The sequence below is a fragment of the Microtus oregoni genome, unplaced genomic scaffold (assembly GCF_018167655.1).
Source record: "Microtus oregoni isolate MIOR12 unplaced genomic scaffold, Mior012 000006F_ref0000085, whole genome shotgun sequence".
Classification (NCBI taxonomy): Eukaryota; Metazoa; Chordata; class Mammalia; order Rodentia; family Cricetidae; genus Microtus; species Microtus oregoni.
Window position 1 is genome coordinate 58,438,845 of NW_024543065.1, and position 19,381 is coordinate 58,458,225.

The following is a 19,381-nucleotide window of genomic DNA, read 5'->3' on the forward strand; positions in this document are numbered from 1 at the left end:
AGAGAGAGAGAGAGAAAGAACATGAGGTTACACAGAAAACCCTGCTGTCTGGAAAAACAAAACAAAGTTATTTTCAGCTGGGCAGTGTGTGGTGGCACACACCTTTAATCCTAGCACTCGGGGGACAGAGGCAGGCGGATCTCTATGAGTTTGAGACAAGTCTGGTGTACAAGAGCTAGTTCCAGGGCTGGAGAGATGGCTGGAGAGATGGCTCAGAGGTTAAGAGCACTGACTGTTCTTACAGAGGTCCTGAGTTCAATTCCCAGCAACCACATGGTGGCTCACAGTCATCTATAATGAGATCTGGTGCCCTCTTCTGGCATGCAAGCATACAGGGAAGGAATGTTGTATACATAATAAATAAATACATCTTTAAAAAAAAAAAAGAGCTAGTTCCAGGATAGCTAGAATTGTTACATAGGGCCAAAAACCTGTCTCAAAAAAAAAAAAAAATCGAACAAAGAGAGAGAACATGAGCTGTTTTCTAATTTAAGTAATTGGAAATTAAACAATCAACCTACTTTAGATTTAAAACAGTTTTCTCTTTTGATTTACATCTATATTAATGTCTTCCAAGAAAACCTAAATAAATATTGATGAACAGTAGATAAGTTTTGGTCTAAATAATTTACTAAACAATTGGGCCATGCTAAAATAAATATACATATGTATATAATATATATATATTGCTACAAGCCGCAACATTATATAGTAATTTCTCAGCCATCTTTTTATGAGCAACTTATAAGAACCAAGGGACCTGGTAAAGGCGAAACCGAAAAACAAGGCTTTGGGCACTATTGCTTTGTGGATAAAGTGGCTGTCCTTTGCTGTAGCTAACTCCCTTTGTGTTACATGTTTGGGGATTCATTCCCGCAGTTCAGAATTGTCGTGAAAACAGTTTGCCACTGCCAGGCCTGTTCCTCTCTCCTACATCAAGTGCTAAGATCTGCCTTCCTGCCATTATCTTTATCAGCAGGCATTTGATCAATGATCAGGGTCCAGGCAGAGAGAGCCCCATCTAAGACATTCACACATCTCCAAAGATGCAGAATTACTACCTGCCCAAGCTGCTGCTCTGGTTTTACCCCACGACCAGGACGGTTGATAACAGCATAGCACAGAACTGGAACTGATAATTCAGAGGCCTGGGTCTCTTCTCCCCTTAGAGCAATAAGTCTAACTCCAGACCTAGGCCCATAGAAACTGCAGCGTCTGGTGTTTGTCTTATCAGATTCAAGGGCCATCAGCTTCCCTCTGACTTTTTAAGTAGGTTGTTTGGTTACCAGGTAAGCCTCTGTGCTTGCTGGGAGAAAAGAGGCGCTGACTTAAACAATCGGTGCTCTATTTATAATTTCACTAGAAATAAACCTTTTAGCTCTTCCTACCACCGCAAAACGTAGTGTAGCGCACTAACCTTCCCCTCTAGAATCCCCTGATGGTTTTTCCCTTTCTTAATTAACTTTCTCCGTTAAGGAGCTCACCGGACGTGTACCAGCCACTCCCATGGATCTGTGTGTGAGTGTGAAAACCCTTATCTGATTTTCTATGGGACAAAAGAATTCCGGCCCTGGAACCTGCTAGGCTGGGGAATTGCTGGTTTTAAGGATATATATGACTGGGAGCATTTGTAACAGGCGGGACTAAGAACCATGTAGAAAAAGGAGAACAAGTAACAGGTGGAACAATGGGAAATGATGGATTGGAGAGAGAACAAAGAAACACAGACGATTCCCATTGTGAGAAGACTTCTTTACCCTCGGATTTTTAGCTCCTCTTTCCCTATTCTTGGCATCTTTATTTTATTTATTTTTTTTTAATTTTTTTGGTTTTTCGAGACAGGGTTTCTCCGTAGCTTTGGTGCCCGTCCCGGAACTAGCTCTTGTAGACCAGGGTGGCCTCGAACTCACAGAGATCCATCTGCCTCTGTCTCCCAAGTGCTGGGATTAAAGGCGTGCTACACCACCACCCAGCCCGCTTTAAAAACATTTTTTAAGCTTTATTTATTTTGTGTGTTTGAGTGTTTTGCCTGCATGTTTACATTTACCTATATCCCAGAAGAGGGCATCAGATCCCCGGGAACTGGAGATACAGATGGCTGTGAGCCACCAGGCAGGTGCTGGGAATCAAACCCAGGTCCTCTGAAAGACCAACAAATATTCTACACTGCCTAGCCATCTCCCCAGCTACATTTTATAAAATTTATTTTTGCTTTATGTTTATTAGTGTTTTTCCTGCACATCTGTCTGTGTGAGGGTGTCAGAAGTCCTGGAACTGACATTACAGACACATGTGGGTGTTAGGAATTGAACCTGAGTCCTTTGGAAGAGCAGCCAGTGCTCATAACCACTGAGACATCTCCCCAGCCCCCAAATTTTCATGTTGCTAAAGCCATAATTTGTGTTTTTTGAGATCTTTCTGTTTTTTTTGTTTTGTTTTGTTTTTTCAGCCAAGGTTTCTTTGTGTCCTGGAACTCACTCTGTAGACCAGACTGGCCTCAAACTCAGAGATCCACCTGCCTCTGCCTCCTGAGTGCTAGGATTAAAGGTGTGTCACCACCTCCCTGCTTTTGTTTTGTTTCAAATTGTATTTACTTATCGTGTGTGCGCGCGCACACGCGCGTGGAGGTGAGAGGGTGACTAACATGAGTCAGTTCCCTCCTCCCATTGGCACGGATCTCGGGGCTCAGCAGGTAAAGGCACTTGCCACCGAGCCTGATGACCTGATCTCCATCCCTTGGACTCATGACTGGAGAGAACTGTCTCCTGCAAACTGTCCTCTGATCTCTCCCCTTAGGCTCTGGCACAGGCACCCCTAATACTCATGCACGTGCACACACACACACAAATAAGTGTAAGAAAAATACTAGCCAGGTGGTGGCACACACCTTTAATCCCAGCATTCAGGAGGCAGAGACAGGTGGATCTCTGTGAGTTCGAGGCCAGCCTGCTCTACAAATGGAGTTCCAGGCCAGTCAGAACTGTTACACAGAGGAACCCTGTCTCGAAAGACCATAAAACAAACAAAGAAACAAACAAACAAACCAAACTAAACCAAACAAACAAACAAAAAATCCCCTCAAAAAACAAACAAAAGCCCTAGAGCACTGGGCTGGAGAGATGGCTCAGCAGTTTAGAGCACTTGTTATTGCTCCTGCAGAGGACCTGGGTTCGATTCTCAGAAATCACATGGTGGTGGCCCAAAGTCATCTGCATAACTCTAGTTCCAGGGGACCCAATGCCTTCTTTCTGATCTTCAAGGGCACATACATGGAGGCAAAATAATCTGAAAATAGAAAACATTTTTAAAAGTAACAGGGCAAAATGGCTGGGAGCATAAAAGGTGATTGCCCTGCATGCCTGCCTGCATGCCTGAGACCCTACGGAAAGGCGAGAGAAGCGGCAAAGCTGTCTTCTGACCTTCTCGTGTGTCCAAACGCACATTATACACACCTCTAAACAAGGGGGGGGGGGTGCTGGAGAGATGACTCAGCGGTTAAGAGTACACACTGCTCTGGAGAACCTGAGTTTAGCTCCTGCCACCCTGGTGGAAGCTCACTACTGCTCCATCTCCAGCTTCAGGGAGAATGCTGCCCTCTTCTGGCCTCCACAGGCACATACAATCCCTCACGCACAATTAAAAGTAAAATAAAAAAATCTTTAAAAATAAAGAAAATGGCCAGGGCTGGTGATACAAGTGTGTAATACAGCCACCCAGAAGGCTGAGACAGGAGGATTCCAAGTTCAAGGCATGCCTGGACTACACAGTGAATCAGTCCAAGGTCAGCTTGGGCAATAATAGCAAGATCCTATCTCAAAAAGCAAAATAAAGGCCGGGTGGTGGTGGCACATGCCTTTAATCCCAGCACTCGGGAGGCAGAGGCAGGCGGGTCTCTGTGAGTTCGAGACCAGCCTGGTCTACAAGAGCTAGTTCCAGGACAGGCTCCAAAGCTACAGAGAAACCCTGTCTCGAAAAAAACCAAAAAAAAAAAAAAAAAAAAAAAAAAAAAAGAAGCCAAGAGCATCCACTGCTCCTGTGGATGGGAGCTCATCCCCAGCACAGAGCTGGCTCAGGAGCCAAGAGCATCTGCTGCTCCTGTGGATGGGAGCTCATCCTCAGCACAGAGCTGGCTCAGGAGCCAAGAGCATTCACTGCTCCTGTGGATGGGAGCTCATCCCCAGCACCAGTTATCATGCAGTGTACAACCACATGCAATCCCAGTTCCAGATTCAAAGCCGTCTTCTAGTCTTATAGGGCATTGTCAGCATTTGTATCTATACACAAAAAAATGAGAGAGAGAGACACACACACAGAGAGACAGAGAGACAGAGAGAAATCTTGTGACACAGCTCAGTTCTTGCCTAGAATCCCCCAGTGAGGGGCTGGGGATGTGGCTCAGTGGTAGAGCCCCTGCCTAGAATCCCCCAGTGAGGGGCTGGGGTGTGGCTCAGTGGTAGAGCCCCTGCCTAGAATCCCCCAGTGAGGGGCTGGGGGTGCTGGGGGTGTGGCTGTTGTTAGCCTCTGGGTTTCTCTTGAGTTCAACCCCCAGAACCAACAAAACAGTTCTCACTGTCTAAACCAGTTACAAACAGCCCCTCAAGGCCCGTGAGCACTAGTTACTGGTCCTCCTCTAGGTAGGTGTCTTAGAGATCCCACTCAAGGGCTGCTATCCTCAGGACATACAGCATCTCTGTTCATCTGAATTCTCAGCAGACACAGCCATGGTAAGAGTTCCTGCAGTCATAGGAGACTTTCTAGCTTCCGAGGCCGTCTCCCTGATACATAGGTCTACGGCAATTCTTTCGAGGGATGTGCCTGTCTGGCCTTCTCTCACTGACATGAATTTTCATTAGCCCTGGCTGTCCTAGAACTCTCTGCCTGCCTCTGCCTGGGATTAAACGTGCTCCATTACAGCCCAGTTTCACTGATTTTCATCAATCATCATGGTGATGAACACACAATGAGGAATGAGGCCCGGGACAGGAGAGGGAACCTCGAGCAGGAGCTTGTTACTAGGCCTGAGAACTTCCTGCATTTTATTTATTTTATTTATTTATTTATTTATTTGGTTTTTCGAGACAGGGTTTCTCTGTGGTTTTGGAGCCTGTCCTGGAACTAGCTCTTGTAGACCAGGCTGGCCTCAAACTCAGAGATTCACCTGCCTCTGCCTCCCAAGTGCTGAGATTAAAGGTGTGCACCACCAGTACCTGGTAGGATTTACTTTTTTTTTTTTTTTGATTTTTCGAGACAGGGTTTCTCTGTAGCTTTTGGTTCCTGTCCTGGAACTAGCTCTTGTAGACCAGGCTGGCCTCGAACTCACAGAGATCCGCCTGCCTCTGCCTCCCGAGTGCTGGGATTAAAGGCGTGCGCCACCACCACCCGGCTAGGATTTACTTTTTAAAGTAAATTTAATTTTCACTAAGGAGAGCTGGAGAGATGGCTCAGGTTAAGAGTACTGGCTGTTCTTGCAGAGGATCTGAGCGTGGTTTCTAGCATCCACATCAGGCAGCTCATAGCTCCCCATCTTGTAACTCCAGTTCCAGGGGATCCAAAACACTCTTCCAACCTCCAAGAATGTAGCAGTCATGCACATAGCTTCCCCAACACACACATTAAAATAAAAAACAAAACAAAAACAAACAAAAAACTAAGAGGACAGAACCAAAGGCATGGTGTGCTGCACCCTGTAACACTGACACCTGGGAAGTAAAGCCAGGAGAATCTGCAGTTCAAGGTCATCCTATGACAAGACAGAAAGGAGAAAAGGTAGAGGAAATGGATGGGGCTTTGTTCCTAACTACTGACACTAGTTGGGGCTGCAGCTCAGCAGCAGAGAGCTTGCTTAGCATGCATGAGGTCCTCAGTTTGATTCCCAGTACTGCCAGACAAAAAAAAAAAAAAAAAAAAAACCCAAAAACCTATCCACATAAGGGGCAACATGGAGATTAATTTTAGCACACTAAAGACTTGAAGCTATTTTGCGTGACCATCCACTCCACTGACTTAGGGGTGATCAAAATTTATAAAATAAAAATGTAGGGCTGGAGAGATGGCTCAGAGGTTAAGAGCACCGGCTGCTCTTCTAGAGGTCCTGAGTTCAATTCCCAACCACCACCTGGTGGCTCACAACCATCTGTAATGAGATCTGGTGCCCTCTCCTGGCCTGCAAGTACACATGCAGACAGAACACTGCATACATAATAAATAAATAAACCTTTACAAAATAAAAAAGTGAAACAAGCAGAAAAAAATGGAGACTGGAGAAATGGCTCAGTGGTTATGAGCACTGGCTATTCCTTCAGAGGATCCAGGTTCAATCCCCAGCACCCACCACAGGCTATACAACCCATCTCAGGGTGTCTGATGCCCTCTTCTGGCCTCTGCAGGCACCGCATGCACACTGTACACAGACACATGCAGACAAAACACCCATAAACAGAACACTTGCTGCTCTCGCAGAAGACTGGAGCTTGGTTCCCAGCACCTACGATCGTCTGTAACTCCAGCTCTCTTCCCGTCCCCTAGGCTCACATGTGTACACGTACACATGAAATAATACATAAATCTTTTTTTGTTTTGTTAAGTTTTTGTGAGACAGGATTTCCCTATGAAGCACTGGCTGTCCTAGAACTCTCTGTAGACCAGGCTGGCCTCGATCTCACAGAGATCTGCCTTCCTCTGCTTCCTCAGTGCAGGGATTAAAGACATGTGCCTCCACTAGCTGAAATAACTAAATCCTTAAAACGAAATCTACTCTTCGTTTTAAAATAAGAACAATAACCACGTGAGGCCCCTTCTCGGCCAGTGCACCCCGCTTCTTGCCCAGCTGTCCTACACACACAGCGTCAAACTTTTCAGTGAAATTTTATTAGGTGCTGCATCATGATTCAGGGTCCCAGAGTAGGGACCATCATATACCCAGGTCCCCCTTTACTGTATGGGGAGAGGAGAGCGAACAGAGGAGAGGTGGGTGGAGCCAGGTCAGATCTTCCCAGGAAATGTGCCTTCTGCTCTGCGGTCATCCCAGGCTGAGACCTGTAAAAGACAATGGGCGTTAACTCCTCCAGTGACAAACCACATTTCCTTACTTTGCCCACTGACGCATGTGGCCAGCAGAGGACAAGTCCTGCCATGTGCCAACCACTGTCCCAGGGAATCAACAACGACTCACAAAGACAAAACCACTCTTCTTTTCTTATTTTTTTTTTTTTTTTTTGAGATAGGGTTTGTATCCTGTAGACCAGGTTGGCCTTGAACACAATTAATAAATTTTTAAAAGAAAGAAATCAATCAATCAGTCAATTTCATTGGGCTTGGTGGTGGTGGTGCATGCCCTTAATCCTAGCACTTGGGAGGTAGAGGTAGGCAGATCTCTCTGTGAGTCTGAGGCCAGCCTGGTCTACAGAAAGTGTTTTAGGACAGTCAGAGATACACAGAAAAACCCTGGTGGGAGGGGAGGACAAAAGAAAGAAAACAAAAGGCAAGAAAGAAAGAAAATGGCTCTATGTAGGCAAGCCCGGCGGGCATTAGTGATTATTGACAGAGGAGGGCCCAGCTCACTGTGGATAGTTCCATCCCTGGCCTGGAGGGCCTGGATTCTATAAGAAAGAAAGCAGGCTGAGCAAACCAGTAAGCAGCATCCTCCACGGCCTCTGCATCAACTCCTGCCCTGCTTGAGTTCCTGTCCCCACAATTTGTTTTTGGTGTTTCACCACAGCAAGAGTAACCCTAACTGAGACACTGGGCATTTATAGAAGATGAGGCTAGCCTATATATATTCTAGTGCAAAAGAATAACCAGTTTCTGTAGTCTAGTATCAAAAGATGCCAAGCACAAGGGATTTCACTGCTCATCACAGATGCCGCGTAGGAAAGGAAACTATGGAAAGGTCCCCATCAAACTGCTAACATTCTCAAGAAAAAACACCATTCGGTGGATCTACTTACATACAGATACACATGATCTGTTTTACATTTGTGCGTGTACGTGCATGTATGTGGGGGGTGGGGACATCTGAAGGAGATGGGTCTCTTCTTCCGTGTGGGTCCTGGGGATCCATTCAGGCTGTCATCTTTGGCAGCAAGTGCCTTTATCCACGGAGCTATTTCACCCTCACATTTATTTATGAGAGGCTGAGTCAACGGATAAAGCACAGACAAGGGAGACTGCAGTCTGACCGCAAGGGAGCAGACCAGTTTACAGAAGCAACACCACCGTCAGGAAACCTGCTTGCCTACCACAGGCCAGCACCAAGCTTTGTCATGTTCACAACACCTCTGCTGTTCTGCTGCAGTGGTGACTGGCACAGGATGCACCTTCCCAAGGCTGGCTTTGTCTAAAGCCCACACACAGACAGACTTCATTGGCCATAGCTCTCTCAGAATTTTTCAGTTACTGGTTTACCTTTTTCTTTTCTTTTTTTTTTTTTTTTGCTTTGTTTTTTAAAGAAGGGGTCCTTTTATTTAGATAGGCCTTCCCAGATAGCCCTGGCTGTCTTAGAACTCACTATGTAGACCAAGTCGGCCCCGAACTCAGAGACCCGACTGCCTCTTTCTCCTAAGTGCTGGCAAGACTTGTTTCACCACACTCGACATAAGGGTGTTGCGGGATATTTGTACTCTGTGTGAAGCTATATTGCTGTGATTGGTGTAATAAAGAGTTGAATGGCCAATGGCTAGGCAGGAGGAATAAGCGGGACTGCTGGGCAGAGAGAGAGAGGAAGCAGGAGATGAATCAGAGATATGGAAGAAGCAGGATGGTTGGTACATGACAGAACGTAAAGTAGTAAGAATGAGTTAATTTGTTAGAAGAGTTAGCTAAAAGCAAACCTAAACTGAGGCTGAGCTTTCATAATTAAGTCACCCTGTGTTTATTTGTGAGCTGATGGCCCAAAGAAAAGTCTGACTGCATAGGATTTTCGTTTGGTTGGTTTTGGATTTTTGAGACAGTTTCTCTGTGTAACAGCTCTGGCTGACCTGAAACTCACTTTGTAGACCAGGCTGGCAGGGATGGAAGAGACTTTTAATTCCAGCACGTGGGAGGCAGAGGCAGGTGGATCTCTCAAACTCTGTGAGTTCAAGACAAACTTGTTCTACAAAGTTAGTTCCAGGACAACCAGGGCTGTTATACAGAAAAACCCTGTTTGAACAAAACAAAAAACAAAAAAACAAAAGCACACCAAGGGAGTTAGATGGCTCTGTGGTTAGGAGTACTTGCTGTTTTTGCAGAGGACCCAGGTTTGATTTCAGCACCCAAATGGTAGCTCACAACCAATGGTAACTCCACTCCCATGGGATTCATTGCCTTCTGACCTTTACAGGCACTAGGTATCCACTCGGTACAGACACACGTGCAGGTAAAATGCTCATACATATAAATTAAAAGGAAAAAAGCACACACAAGGAAGCCTCACACATGGTGGCACTCTTACACTCCCAGCACTTAGGAAGTAGAGGCAAAGGATCAAGGGTTGAAGGTTAGCATCAGCTATCTAGTGAGCCAAGAATACAGGAGGCTCTGTCTCAGACATTAACCACAACACAAAACTAGAGCATGAGGCATAAGGACCTTTGGCAAATTATCCCTTTACCCCAATAGACCCACTACACACACACACACACACACACACACACACACACACACACACACACACTGTGGAAATAGGAAATCATGCAAACAGGGAAAAACATTCCCTGTCATGGATTTATTCCCCCAAAGACCAAGTCCAGCTAAAGAGCAGTACTGTGGGACAATAGTTTTGTACCCTATAAAAATTTGTCACTTGTATTGGTTTAATAAAATGCCGATTGGCCAGTAGTCAGGCAGGAAGTATAGGTGGGGTGACCAGAACAGGAGAATTCTAAAAAGAGGAAAGGCTTGGTCTGCACTTGTCACCCAGACCCAGATGAAGCAAGATGAGAATGCCTCACTGATAAAAGATACCATCCTTGTGGCTAAACATAGACAAGAAATATGGGTTAAGATGTAAGAGTTAGTTAATAAGAAGCCTGAGATAATAGGCCAACCAGTTTAAAATTAATGTAGACCTCTGTGTGTTTCTTTGGGACTACAAAATGAAAACCTCTGTCAACAGAGCAGAGGATTTTTTCTCTTTTTAAAGATTTATTATATACACAGTGTTCTGCCTGCATGTATGCCTGCACACCAGAAGAGGGCACCAGATCTTATTATAGATGGTTGTGAACCACCATGTCGTTGCAAGGAGTTAACTCAGGACCTTTGGAAGAGCAGTCACTGCTCTTAATCTCTGAGCTATCTCTCTCCAGCCCCGTTTTTTGATTCTTAGAAGATAAAGCAAAAAACAAATAAACAAACAAAAACAAAAAACAAAAAAACACATACAATCAGATGTGTTAGCTCAGACCTGCATTGAGCAATCAGGAGCTAGAGGTTGGCAGACTGTGGTGAATAGTGAATATCAGGGCCAGTCTTGCTCCAAAAAAAAAAAGGTAAAATACAGAGTGTGAACCATATCTGTATAAAGTTGTAAACATACTCACACATACCACCACTACCACTAGAGGAGAAGGAACAAAAAAAGGAAGAAGAATAAGAAAGAAAGGAACCTACACCCAGTTACTTTAAAAATTCTACAAAACACAGCTGAGCAGTGGTGGTGTCCCAACATTTGGGAGGCAGAGGCAGGTGGATCTCTGTGAGTTTGCAATCAGCCTGGTCTACAAGAGTTAGTGTCAGGACAGGCTCCAATGCTACACAGAGAAACCCTGTCTCAAAAAAACCGAAATAATTAATAATAAAATTCTATAAAACACTAAACTTTTTAGGAAAACAAAATGTTTTCTATTAGGGAAAATAAAAGATGACTGGACAAAAACTGATTCAAATGTAGATAATAGAGGTACTGACCTTTGTCCCCACAAACACATATGAGATTAGAATAGCCTTAAACACTTAAATACACACGCACACAAGTCTGGGGAGATGACTCAGTGTTTAAGAGCGCTTGCTGCTCTTGCCTGTTGCAGAGGGCTGGAGTTCAGTTCCCAACCCCTATGTTAGGCAGCTCACAGCTGCCTGTATATCCTGTTCCAGGGGATCTGACACTCTTCTGGCCACCCCAGGCACCTGCATTCACCCTTAATACACACATATTCATAATTAAAAGCTGAAGATTCTAAAAATAACCATGAACCTACAGAAGGGGCTGGAGCGATGACTCTGGTTAAGAGCACAGGAAGAGCTGAGTTCAGTTCCCAGACCTGTATCAGGAGGCTCATGACCAACTGTGACTCCAGCTCCAAAAGGCTCTGACTCCTCTGGCCTCCAGGGACACCCCCTCAAATGCACATACCCAAGCACATAATTAATAACATCTTAAAAAACACAAACACAGCCAGGTGGTGTTGGCACACACCTTTAATCCCAGCACTCAGGAGGCAGAGGTAGGCAGACCTCTGTGAGTTTGAGATCAGCCTGGTCTACAAAGCAAGTCTGGACAGCCAGCACTGCTACACAGAGAAATTCTGTCTTGAAAAACAAAACAAAACCAATATATATAAATTCCTGTATCATATATAGGCAGCCGGTAGACTGCTTGCCTAGCACACAGGAAGCATGGCATCCATCCCGGCACTGCTTCAGACATGGTGTGGTGGCCTTTGCCAGTAACCCCAGCTCCCAGGAGGCTGAGGCAAGATCTCAGGAGTTCAAGGTCATTCTAGACTAAGTAAGACTCTGTCTAACAACAATCACCATCCCACAGCAAGTCAAAGCAAATCTCAATACAGTATACAATATGAGAGGCTGGAGAGATGACTCACCAATTAAGCGTACTTGATGCTCTTGCAGAGGACCCAGGTTTGATTCCCAGCACCCATATAGAGGCTCACAATCTGTAACTCTAGTTCCAGGAGACCAAACACCTTCTACTGACCCCCACAGGCACACATATGGGTGCTATATATTTACACACACACACACACACACACACACACACACACACACACAGTTAAAAAAAAACAATGGGGTCTCAAATAGCCCAGGATGACCTTTAACTTCTGATCCACCTCCTGTGTGCTAGGATGTCAGACGTGCAACCACCACACTGAACTAAAGTACCATATTTTGGTTCTAAGACACGCTTTCAGTGTTTCTGAAATGAGCATGAATGTTATAATCACTTCATCAATTTTTATAAAAATCGAGCATCTCTTGAGGTCCTATAGTCAGCAGGGTCCTCTGATTTCACAAAAGAGAATATGCTGGAGTATTAAATACTGACTAGAAGTCTCACATCAGTGCTAGAGGCACTCTCTCCGTGGGCCCTGATTTAGTGGCGATGCCTACTCAACAGGCAGGGGCGAAAAGGCACATCTGAGGTTTGCCCTAGAGTACTTCAGCAAGGGAGAAAGAAAAAGAAAAACCATGAACCCAAGAGGCTGTGGGAGGAGGATCAGGAGTTCAACACCAGCCTGCACTACACAGCAAGACCCTGTCTTAACAAGGAGAATGTGGGGCCAGTGATGGACCAGGAGAGGAAGCGCTTGCCAGGTGAGCCTGAGAACCCGCATTTGCATCTGTAAAGGTGGGCAGGAAACCTGACTCCACACAGCTGTCTTCTGATCTCTGCACGTATGCAGTGGCACACCTGTACCACACACACCCCACATGTACAATAATACATCTTAAAAAACTACAGAGAGCCGGGTGGTGGTGGCGGCGCACACCTTTAATCCCAGCACTCGGGAGGCAGAGGTAGGCAGATCTCTGTGAGTTCAAGATCAGCCTGGCCTGCAGAGTGAGTTCCAGGGAAGTCAGGGCTACACAGAGAAACCCTGTCCCAAAAAACAAAACAAGATTTTATTTTTAATTATGTATGTATGTGTATCTGTGCATGGGTTTGTACACAGAGTACAGTGTCCTTGAGTCCACAGGACGCCCTCCAGTTATGGGCAGCTGTTATAGACATGGGTGCTGGGAACCCAACCTAGGCCATTTTGAACGGAAATGCTAAGTCTCCTTCTTTAATTTTCCTTCCTTTTTTTTGTTTTTTGAGACAGAGTTTCTCTGTGTAGTCCTAGTTATCCTAGAACTTGCTCCGCATACCAGGCTGGCCCTGAACCACAGAGATTGCACCTCTGCCTCCCAAGAGTGCTGGGATTAAAGGTGTGTGCCACTACCATTCTTCCAAAGTCCAGGTTTCTACAGTGCATAGCCAAGGAAGTGGATCTAGGAGGGTGGTCCTGGGATGGAGGCCCTAACTGAGGAGGTATCAGTGACACTGTATGGTTGGTCCTATCTTGGCCCTTGGAGATGAATTCTCACTTGTCACCATAGTCCTCTCTGCCAGGTCCCCACCTGAACACCCAAAGGTCCTACTGGAAAGCACATACCCATGATATGGGGCAGAGGGACTTGTATACACGTCGGTACCACTCACACACGGAGACATCACCCCCCTTTGCGGTCATTGCCTTCTCGCAGCGGTGGAAGTCTGTGAAGAAAAGAGGCTTGGATCAACTTTTTGAGGAAGTTTTTGCTTCATAATTGGTTATATACACAGAGGGAATGCAAACTCATAAGTATACCATAATGAGCTGCATACACCTGACCTGGGCAGCTACACTGTTGCTCAATTAGAACATTCTAGAGCTAGGGATGACAGCAAAGTATGAGGGGAAGAGATGAGGATGACGGAAGTACAGACAGGGCTGGGAAAGGGGAAGACAGTCTTGATCAGAAGCAAGGAAGACAGGAGGGTGTACCGGTGCTTGTTCTGTTTTATATTTTTTAAGGGAAGGTCACGTGGACTCAAGTGTGGCAGGAGCACCAAAATGTGACTGCTTTTACCAGTGGTATCGTGCCTCTAGTGAGGAGAGAGGGAAGTGTGTTTAAGACTGGGCACAAAGCAGACAGAGAACAGAGAGATGACAATACCCATCTTCTACACGGATGTGATGGCAGGACTCACTTCTAAACTAAGCATTTACGTATTATATTCACTTGTATGTAGCGTGCATGTGTGGCATACACACAAAATGCATACACAATTCTTCAAAAAAAAATTATTGCTGAGTCTAAAGTTTGTGACCTCGACAGATAGTATGAGGGACTGGGCCATCCAGACAGTAAATCCAGAGTGAATGGCCACAAGCTGGTATGCATAGGTCTCTGTTCCCTACCTGGCTTCACGAGGCAAGAGAAGACACAGGTGAGATCCACACGTTACCCTCCCGCCCCGGTATTCTGCTTACCCAGATAGTTCTGCCAGCAGTTCCTGGTCTGGTTCTGGTTTGGGAAGCGGCTGTCAAAGGGGGCAGTTTTGTAGTTCTTGATTTTGGTCTTGATGTCTTCAGCCATAGTGCCAATTCCTGGAGGCAAACAAAGTGGGTACACTGGCAATCATTCTAGCGGTGCCTGGGCATAGGGATGTCAGATCAACGAGGCCCACGGAAGAAGACCAGATCAGAAGAATGGGTTGAATGTGAACAGCTATTACTTCCTTCTCCTCAACAAAGACAGAAAGATGAAGGGCAGCGAGAATCCATGTGTCTGAGTGTAGGGTCAGGAGACAGAGGTCTCCTTGGAAAAACTAGGCTTTATCCTTATATTCCAGCTAACACTTACTGTGTGCATAGCACATACTATGTGCACTCTATACGCACCTACCTAGTCCTATAGCCATTCTAAAAGGTACTACTATCTGTGCTGTCTATACGAGGGACAGGGTGGTTAAATGACTTCCCAAGGTCAAACAGCACCCGGATGGTTGTGCTGCATCCAACATCATCAAAAACAACATTACAAGGGGGTCTGGCGGACTCATAAACTTTTCTCAAAATATGGCTCAATGAGCCGGGCAGTGGTGGTGCACGCCTTTGATCCCAGCACTCAGGAGTCAGAGACAGAGGATCTCTGTGAGTTACAGGCAAGTCTGGTCCACAGAGTGAGTTCCAGAACAGCGGGGCTACACAGAGAAACCCTGTCTCGAAAAAAACTAAAAGGAAAAAGAAAAAAAGTGACCAAGTAACCCCGGTGACTTGTGACACTTTCAACTAGAATGTGTCAGGTATCTGTGATTTTGACTGCTGACAAAGTTCCATAGGTTGCCAAACCTACTCAAGTTGCTGCCTCCATTCCTAACGAAAGTAAATGCTACATTTCAACCAGAGGTTAATAAAACCACCATGCAACTCCCCCACATGCATTCGAATACCTTAGCGCCTCGAATTCTACTGACCCTGAGTATCCACGGCTTTTTTTTTTTTAAAAAAAAAAAAAACCCCTCTGATTTTACTGAAAAGATGACACAGTCAAAACCATCGAGAAAAACTGTCTATTCTAGAGCATCTGCGGGACCTTGGCGCCACAGAAGTACGCTGCCAGTGTCAATTCAAGTGGCCCGAAGTGGGGCATCTGGGGCAGCAGAAAGGGGTCATTTGGGGAGGCAGGTTGGGGACGGAGGATTTAACAGACCCAGTGTTGGAAGCAATTTTGTGCAATATCTCGAGTTTATCAAAGATGATGCTAGCCGGGCGGTGGTGGCGCACGCCTTTAATCCCAGCACTTGGGAGGCAGAGGCAGGCGGATCTCCGTGAGTTCGAGACCAGCCTGGTCTACAAGAGCTAGTTCCAGGACAGGCTCCAAAACCACAGAGAAACCCTGTCTCGAAAAACCAAAATAAATAAATAAATAAATAAATAAATAAATAAATGATGATGCTGCGGGAAAAGAAACAAGACGAGGTGACAGGCTGAGGCCTTGGAACGCGGCGGCCACGCCTGGGAACCCGCGGCTAAAAGCACCACAGTCCAATTTGCTGGGTTCAAATCCTTATCGTCGTGTAACGGAGGCTAAAGCGCTTCACACTCCAGCCCCAGCGTAGTCAAAGGGGACAGTAGCGGTCCTAGCTCGTAGGGCTGGAGGAAGGAGTAAGTTAATAGAGACGTCTCAGAATGAGACCTAGCAACAAGAAAGAAGGCTGCAATGGTCAGCTCCACGACCTCGGGCCCGAGGCAGCCATGGCGGCCGGAAGCTCCTTTCCGGCGTCAGGGAAGCCCCGGGCCGCTTCTCTGCTCCGGACTGGGTCCCCCGGGATCCCGACCCTTCGCACTCACCTAAAGACTGCCCTGGAGCAGCAGTAGTTCAATGTGACCCTTAAGCAAAGGCGACAATGTCAGACGGGAAGCGGAATTCCGACCGGCCGGAAGCTGCGAGAGGAGGAGTCGAACTGAGTCCTCCGGCGGATAGAGAAGCCACGGGAGGCGTGTCCAAAAGCGGACATGGCCACGCCCACTTCCGAAGAAGCCCGACTTCCTATTGAACTAAATCCTGTTCATTATTGTTGCCGGTCCAATCCGGATCTTGCGCTGGACTCGACAGGCTACTGAATTCTAATTATGGGCTCTAGACACTTGCCTGTCCTTCTGGGAGGACAAAGGCAGTCGCGGGACTATCTGCAGAGCGGGAATGGAAAAATGTCCCAGATAATCTGATTGTGTTTTGAGACAGGATTTCGAGGTCAGGCTGGCCTCGAACTCAGATTCCGACGTGCTGGGATAACAAACTTGTACTGGATTCGAAAGTTATTTTCATTCATGTGTTGAGGGACATCCACTAGAGAGCTCTGGGAACTACGCTGGGTGTTCAGTATGCCAGTGTATCGCTCAGTCTTTCCTCAGGGTGAGTTTTTTTTTTTTTTTTGTTTTTGTTTTTTGGTTTTTCGAGACAGGGTTTCTCTGTGGCTTTGGAGCCTGTCCTGGAACTAGCTCTTGTAGACCAGGCTGGTCTCGAACTCACAGAGATCCGCCTGCCTCTGCCTCCCGAGTGCTGGGATTAAAGGCGTGCGCCACCACCACCCGGCTCTCAGGGTGAGTTTTTAAGGGCAAAAATCATATTCTGGGTTGGTATGCTTCAGTTAACAAGAACAGTTAGCCAGCTGGGCAATGGTAGTACATACCTTTAACCGCTGCATTTGGGAAGCAGAGACAGGCAGATCTCTGAGTTCGAGGCCAGCCTGGTCTGCAGAATGAATTCCAGGACTTGAAAAACCAAAAACTAACTAACCAAAACAAACAAACAAAGAACAGCCAAAAGAGGAACTTCAAAAGCCAAAAGCAAGGTTAGAACATTCAGACAGCCCCAGAACTATGGGCTTTGATGAATTAGGTCTTTGTTTTCATTTTGGCAGATGGTGTTGTCTATGTGCTGAGTTTTACAGCCTGAATGGTACTTCTATTCTGGGGTCTGCTATGCATTCGAGAAATATTTATAGTGTGTTTTCTCCTTATCAAACACATCTATAAGAAGGCACTACTGAAGAAAAGACAAAATTCTTACCTTCACAGGTCCTAAGACCTCTGTCCAAAGGTGAGAAGCAAGCGGTCTGTCCTAGTCTCACTCTTCATCGGACCAGACGCCACTCCCTGTTCATGGCTGTCCTTAAACCTAAAAAATCACAGTTTACCTATTTAGGCAGCTGAGTTCCTTCAGGGAAATGGCTACTCTATCATTCTTGTTATGGAATTAAAAACAAAACAAAACCCAACTTTTTCATATAGCCTGCCTGACCTATCAAGTAATCCTGTGGGTGCTGAGTTTAGAATATTTCTCCCTCCTGCAGTCCGGGTCCTCCCCCTGGAGCATCACAGCAGGTCCATTCCCAGGCGTCTCGGCTCCCCTGCTGTTGCACAGCGTGCACCCCCTGCCCTAGGACGCTGTTACCACCTCGGTTATACCACGTCCTTTTCTCAGCCAGAGCTCATTCCCTGGCTTCTGGCATAACTAGTCTAAAACCAAAGCCCTTACAAACACCTTTCACCTACGCTCTCCTCACTCCCTGCACCACACCTTTCACCTACGCTCTCCTCACTCCCTGCACCCCGGGCACCCTCCTTTAGCCGCCTTCCCCCGCTTTGCCCTTTTTCCTTGTTCCGCCTGTAGATGGCTCCCCTTCTCGCCTGCTTAGAGGCTTTGATTTCTAAATCTCTGAGGAATGAACAAAACTCGTATGCAAATGAGGGCGAGTGAGGGACTGGAAAAGGGTGGAGTAAAAGCGAACCAACCGCTTCCCTCTCCCTCCACAGTCGGGCCTCTGAAGCGTCCCTCCTAATGCCTTTTAGCAACTGTGGGGTGGGGGTGGGGATGAGCACGTCACTGTACCTGTGTGAAGACAGGACAACTTGAGGGAGATGGTTCTCGATGGAGTCTCCACCAGTTGAGTCCCCGGGTTTAAATGCAGGTTATCAGGCAGGCGCCTTTCCTCAGCGTCTCACTAGCCCTGCATACTGTCTTTGAGGCAGTGTTCAGACCTAACTGGTCCAGGAGCCTCTTTCCTATTGTTTCAGTCAGCACTGTAATTATCTGTGGAGTTATTTGTGTACACATCCATTCCTTCCAACATCTTCCTATAATCCAGGTCTCTTATATATCTCTATGGCTCCCCAGTGCGTAGGAAACCAAGACACCACGGCCCATCGATCCTTTGTGAAGTGGAGCCTCCCCTTTTATATGCGTATTTCTGAACAACACTAAGATTTTCCGTCTCTGGGTCTTCTGATTGAAACATTCTTTGCTTTCCTGACTTCTCTCTGCCCCACCCCCAGTCTCTCTTCCTCCTGGCCTAGATCAGTTTCCTCCTTTTGGGCTTCCATAATCCCCTGGGCTTTCTTCATCCCACTCCCAAGAACTGTGGGCTTTCCCTTTCTAGTGGCAGTGTAGGGTGTTCCTGTCCACTGCACGGTGAACTCTCTGAGGACAGGGTTCAGGATGAGAGAGTTATATATGAGGCTCTCTTTGGGGGCTCCTGGAGTGGGTTAAGTGTCCAATAGGCCTTTTATTTTTTTTAAATATTTATTTATTTGTTTTTTTTTTATTATGTATACAGTATTCTTCCTGCAGGTCTCATTACAGATGGTTGTGAGCCACCATGTGGTTGCTGGGAATTGAACTCAGGACCTTTGGAAGAGCAGGCAATGCTCTTAACCGCTGAGCCATCTCTCCAGCCCCCAATAGGCCTTTTAAAGTTCTGGTCCTATGTCTTCCAACTTGGAATACCCATGGTTTTCGGGGGTGTGCATTAGTTTTAATTATTCAGTGGCTTCTAGAGCTAGAGGGTACTCAGCAAATTCTTTTTTGGAGGTGAAAGACCCTCGACGAGGACCTTCTTTCGGGAGGAGACCTCCCCAACGCCAAGGAACAGGCCGAGACCGCACAGATGCAAATCGCAAGAGGTTTATTGAGTAGATACAGGTACCTGTGGGCGGCAAGATCTCTCGGAAGACTTGCGTGCCTGCCAACTGGAGGGCGGGCTTTTTATAGGGGAGAGCAAAAAGCAAGTTTACAGAAGCAAAAGCGTGGTTATCGGAATGAGGCGGGGGCATGAATGGTTTCCTCTCTCAGC

The 19,381-nt window shown here is 46.4% G+C and overlaps 1 protein-coding gene across 1 annotated transcript; it reads right to left on the reverse strand.

Annotated features, from left to right (window-relative positions):
• Nucleotides 1–6,848: 6,848 nt before the first annotated feature.
• LOC121449638 (cytochrome c oxidase subunit 6B1) lies at nucleotides 6,849–16,238 on the reverse strand. The gene is made up of 4 exons (XM_041654211.1): nucleotides 16,098–16,238; nucleotides 14,235–14,351; nucleotides 13,374–13,474; nucleotides 6,849–7,035 (listed from the first exon to the last, which is right to left on the reverse strand). The coding sequence occupies exons 2-4, from the start codon at nucleotides 14,338–14,340 to the stop codon at nucleotides 6,982–6,984; spliced, it is 261 nt and encodes an 86-aa protein (XP_041510145.1). The 5' UTR covers nucleotides 14,341–14,351; nucleotides 16,098–16,238; the 3' UTR covers nucleotides 6,849–6,981.
• Nucleotides 16,239–19,381: the final 3,143 nt, after the last annotated feature.

Coding starts and splice junctions, on each gene's coding strand:
- LOC121449638 (XM_041654211.1), bottom strand. CDS start 14,340: ATGGCTGAAGACATCAAGACCAAAATCAAGAACTACAAAACTGCCCCC. Junction 13,475..14,234: donor CTGCTGGCAGAACTATCTGG/GTAAGCAGAATA, acceptor TTTTCTTCACAG/ACTTCCACCGCTGCGAGAAG. Junction 7,036..13,373: donor CCCTCTGCCCCATATCATGG/GTATGTGCTTTC, acceptor TGTCTTTTACAG/GTCTCAGCCTGGGATGACCG.